General features: G+C 41.0%; 1 protein-coding gene across 1 annotated transcript; it reads right to left on the minus strand.

Annotated features, from left to right (window-relative positions):
- Positions 1-877: 877 nt before the first annotated feature.
- LOC140220184 (uncharacterized) lies at positions 878-5,324 on the minus strand. The gene is made up of 11 exons (XM_072290217.1): positions 5,251-5,324; positions 5,113-5,170; positions 4,902-5,003; positions 4,359-4,464; positions 3,812-3,902; positions 3,584-3,712; positions 3,413-3,470; positions 3,295-3,319; positions 2,105-2,195; positions 1,004-2,000; positions 878-904 (listed from the first exon to the last, which is right to left on the minus strand). Exons 1-11 carry the CDS (start codon positions 5,322-5,324, stop codon positions 878-880), a joined length of 1,758 nt encoding a protein of 585 aa, XP_072146318.1.

Raw genomic sequence — 5,324 nt, forward strand, 5'->3', positions numbered from 1 at the left:
ATGAGTTGGTCCAATTCACCCAACCAAACAAAAGGATCATTATTATTTTGAATCATTTCATACATGAATCAAATGATACAACCAACCAAACACACCCTTACAGTATTTTGGAGGCGACACAAACGTCCAGGACAAAAAGAATAAACAAATATTACTTTACAGATTTGGATTGAAAAGAGAGTTCGAACTCAGAAATCGTTTCGACGGGGCATGCACGTATTCATCTCTCATCAATCGGAGGGTGCTGGTCTTCGAAGTTGTATATGGTCGAGGAGTATTCTCAACATGCGCTACCATATCTTCGAACGCTGCAACTTTGGAGAGCTATCAAATGTGACAAAATATTCTTTACTATCGTTTCCTTCTCGCATTGCCATATCCCACACATATTGTTGAGATTCATCCAAGCTCTTGTACATTCTTCGCAACCGAACTAATAGCATGCCCCTAGCAGCAGATTCCACACAGCACACATGTGTCTCAATGAAAGGCCTATCCACAGCAGTTAAGACTGGAGATTTCATTGATTCTAAAAAAGTAGTTAAGTTTTCTAGATAGGGTGGAAATTTTGAAACCAAATTTGGTTTGTTCTTGTAGAAAATTGTCCTTATATACTGAACTAGCACTACCAAATCAGCTCTCAATGAGCTACTGGTAAGCATGCCTTTAGGACTAGTAATAACCAGAACATGTCCATTGGTATAGTAACTTTTTAAAATCCTTCGAAGTGAAATTCCCATCCCAGCTTTTGGAATCAGCAAATGCACTTGTAAAATACTTTAACCAAGTTGACACAAACAAACATCCTTCCTTGGTCATCTCCAATGAAATCCTGCCATCTGGTAATGTAACCTCTAATAAAAACTTCTCTTTGTTACTAATAAGATATTCCCCTACAGTCACTCTGAAATATATACAATGTGACTATCGATCAACAAAGCTATAAAATAATGGAGTTGGAAAAACACACGAAAGGACTGAAAAAATAATATTTTGAACTCACATTCCTCCAAGTAGCCTGGTACAGGATATGCACCGTAGTGTCCCGTTCTACCCCATAAAATAGAAAGGTATGATCAGGTTCAAGTGTTTTCCTCCCATAGACAAGATACTGGCACTCAAGTTTCGTCTTCGTCTTTTGTGCGTACAGGTGCATCAAATGTTGTAAAGATTGATCCAGACTAACTGTTAATGCCAACTCCCCAGAAACATGCCTCACAAAAATAGATATCACCGATCTATCATCTTTAGTGGAATCACCATCCTGGTGGCTGTCAACATTGCTCAGTCTGCACTCGTTGCCCTGCCGGCTCTCAACATTATTGCTCTCACAGCATGGTTCGAACTGCTGGCTCTGAATATCATGAGAGTCCCCAGTGATGTTGGCAGTAATAGGAGATATTGGGTATTGATAATCTGACTCTGATTCTTCAAGTTCACGCTTTGTTTGCGAAAGCAGTGGCAGATAGACCATGTTTGTTGCAGGGCCAGTTCTTACAGGAACTACACACATCTTGCAGACGCCTGGAAGGAATTGCATCGAGTCTCTTGGCTTATAATAACCATGCACGCTATGAGAAAGCTTCATTATGCATTTTGCTCGAACATCACCCCTTACAGAAATCAACATGTACATCTCTCTAAGTTGTTTGGCTGCAACCACTTGAAATCCTGGCAACCACTTCCTGAATATAAAGAACCATGATGGGAGGTGCAGCACTGGCAATAGGCACCACTTGTGAAGGTTATGTTTTTTGCTGAGTTCACCATCCAACATACTATGAGAAGTAGCCCTCTGGAGTTCTGCAGGCAAGGATTCTCTAGGAAGAGTATCCTCTACATCCACTGTCTTCCTAACCATGTTGTCCTCTGCATTGACCACCCCCTTGTCAATTTCAGACTGTATAAATCCAATGCCTTGGGGCTGCATTTGGTTTGCTCTCTTTAACCCAATGACTAGCGCTTTCCTGGCAGAATACCATGCATGAGGCCCAATATAGCTGCAATGATATTCAAAGTAATATATTATTTTTTACTGCACATGAAAACAAGGTTTCTACAGTTGATCTAGTCATGCATGCATATACAGATATAGCAGACATACCATCCTTCAAAATTATCCAATTCATCATCCAGAAGCCAGTCACCGCCTTCCTTGTTCATCACTTGATTCTTTTGAATTGAGCTACTGTCCCCTGGAACCAAAATATACTTTGCTCAGAAAAGCAGCTTGTTATATATCTATGATTAATTTCCTTCCATTGAATTGAACTCCTTCAAAGTACAAATACTATTATATTTGAACAAATCAAAAAGCTAAAAGAACGGAATGGTAAAGTGCTGTACACAAATGGGGAGACAATCAAGTGTCCTTATCACAGCCAGAAGTCTTACATGGTATCATGCTTGCAGAGTTTCTATTGAGATACATGGTCTGAAATACTGCCATGTGTATTGGTCCATGTGTGTTTCCCTGGAAAATTCTGGCATCGTTCTTCAGCAGGAGCCACACAATCCTACAGAATTGCAGAAGACAGCTAAGGAAGACAAGTGGCACAAGCAAGAAGATGTACATTATAATTGTGCTGTAAGTAGAGAAGAATCTCAGGCTAGAGCACCTTGGCTCCTGTGTGCTTGAGGTATCAATGAGGAACCAGTAAAGCTCTATGCTCCCTATGGCATTAACTTCGTTGACATCAGCATCCCTCCTCGGAAGCATCTCTATGATATTTATGTCTCGAACCTGACAAACAAAGATGAGTCATTACAAGCGTTCCTATAGATTCAGGTCTTACTACGATTAGCATAACGAAATTTGAGAAGATCCGTGATTATTCTTTTCTAAAAAAGTATGGAAGTCATTTTTTAAGGGTAAGTTTGGAAGACATGAAACTGCAAACGTTGAATAGATACATGATCGTTTTAAGCAACTCAACATATGTATGACAAGAAGGGTAAGCCTGCTTTCATCAAATAGAATTTGGAATAGCTAAACAGTTGAAAAGCATAACAATAGTCAATAAGCAGCGTACCTTGGCAGCGTTAAGTAGAGGTGGCAAGCTTCTCCAGTCAAGTTTATGTTCCACTCCAAATCGGTTGAATAGATGAATCCTTTCACTGGGATCACAAGAAGCAGCATGTGTTGATAAAGCCCCATCCACAGGAGAGTTGCAAATCGACATCTTTGTGCTAACGCCCTCCACCACAACACTCGCTGGTGGTGATGTCTTGTCGTCAACCACCAGAAGCAGCAGCATGACACATCCCTCCGTGGCATCTCTGCAATCGACCTACCTCTGGATTTATCTGCCTTGAGATCCTACACGCAGAAGGTGGCAATTTTGCGTTGAAAGATGCATTCAATTAGAGATGAGCCATGAGACAACGGATGAGTATAGTGATGAACACTTACTTGCAGATAAGACAGAAGATCATCAACTGAGGTGCCCAGTGGCCATTTAACTGGAACCCTGAAAATATAAAAAGACCAAGGAGGTTTCAGTCACTGCAGGAAACATGCATGATTTCAACCGGATCAAGGATCATTGGCAATATAGGGCATTGACACGCACCTTGTGTTCACTGTGGAGCAATCTCAAGCGCAGTCTCAAACTTGGAGCCTTGTTTCAGATAACCCTGGCTCTTTATCCTAGCCACTTGTGCAGAAGAAATGCTAGACACAAGGCCTGTTGATGCATCAGGCCCAGTATAGCTTCAATAATATTCAAAGCAATATATTAGTTTTAACTGCACGTGAAAGCAAGGTTTATACAATTCATATAATCATGCATATAATATATACAAGACATACCATCTATTAAAATCATCCAATTCTTCATCCAGAAGCCAGCCACCGCCTTCCTTGTTCATCAACTGATTCTTTCGAAGTGAGCTACTGTACCCTGAAACAAAATATACTTTGTTCAGAAAAAATAGCTTTTTGTGTATCCACAATTAATTTACTTCCATTGAATTGAATTCCTTTAGAGTTGGAGATACTATTATATTTGAATAAATCAATGAGCTAAAAGAAAAGACTGGGAAAGTGTTGTAAACAGTTTGAACAGACAATAAGTGTCCTTATCACTGCCAGATATCTTCTTACATGGTATCATGCTTGCAGAGTTTTTATTGCAACGCATATTCTGGAATGCTGCCATATGTATTGGTCCATGTGTGTTTCCCTGGAAAATTCTGGCATTGTTCTTCAGCAGGAGCCACACAGTTCTGCAGAATTGCATGAGACAGCTAATGAATACTAGTGGCACAAGCAAGCAAGAAGATGTATACTATAATCATGCAGTAAATAGAGAGGAGATTTAGGAAAGAACACCTTTGTTCCTGTGTTCTTGAGGTACCAATGACAATGAGGATCCAGTAAAGCCCTATGCTCCCTATGGCGATAATTTCGTCGACATCAGAATTCCCCCCCAGAAGCATCTCTGTGGTATTCATGTCTCGAACCTAACAAAGAAAGACGAGTCAGTACAAGCGTTCCATGATTATTCTTTTCTAAAAAGTATGGAATACATAAAACTGCAAATGCTGAATAGTTAAGGTACATGGTATTTTTAAGCAATTCAACATAAGTATGACCAGAAGGGTAAAGCCTTACTTCCACCAAACAGAATTTGAATAGCGGAACAGTTGACAAGCATAACAATAGTCAATAAACATCATACCTTGGCAGCGTTAAGTAGAGGCGGCAAGCTTCACCAGTCAAGTTTATGTTCCACTCGAAATCGGTTCAGTAGCTGAATCAAGCAAAGCATGGCCTCTCTCCTTTCACTGGGATCACGACATGAGGCATCCTGTGTTGATAAAGCCTCATCCACAACAGAGGTGCAAATTGATCTCATTGTGCTAATATCCTCCACCAAGAAACTCGCTGGTGGTGATGCCTTGCCGTCGACCACCAGAAGCAGGAAGGTAGCAACACATTCCTTCGTGGCGTCTCTGCAATCCACGTCCCCAATGCCTCTGGTTTTATCTGCCTTGGGATCCTGCACGCAGAAGGTGGCAATTTTGCCACGTAAGATGGCATCATTCAATACTAGAGATGAGCTACATGAGACAATGGATGAGTTCATGAGCATAGTGACGAACCCTTACTTGCAGACAAGACAGAAGATCATCAACTGAGGTGCCCAGTGGCCATTTAACTGAAACCCTGAGAATATAAAAGGACCAAGGAGGTTTCAGTCACTGCAGGATAAAGCATCATTGGCAATGTAGGGCATTGACACGCACCTTGTAGTGTTCATTGGAGCAATGTCAAGCGCAAGCAGGGCTCTCCCATCACCCAAAATGAAACCAGCAGACAT

This window comes from Setaria viridis, chromosome 8 (assembly GCF_005286985.2).
Source record: "Setaria viridis chromosome 8, Setaria_viridis_v4.0, whole genome shotgun sequence".
NCBI lineage: Eukaryota > Viridiplantae > Streptophyta > Magnoliopsida > Poales > Poaceae > Setaria > Setaria viridis.

Excerpts from the sequence above, each read along its gene's own strand:
- LOC140220184 (XM_072290217.1), bottom strand. The coding sequence starts at position 5,324 with ATGTCTGCTGGTTTCATTTTGGGTGATGGGAGAGCCCTGCTTGCGCTT. Across the intron at positions 3,471-3,583 it reads GCGCTTGAGATTGCTCCACA|GGTTCCAGTTAAATGGCCAC; the intron begins GTGAACACAAGG and ends TTATATTTTCAG. Across the intron at positions 3,320-3,412 it reads ATCTTCTGTCTTATCTGCAA|GATCTCAAGGCAGATAAATC; the intron begins GTAAGTGTTCAT and ends TTCTGCGTGTAG.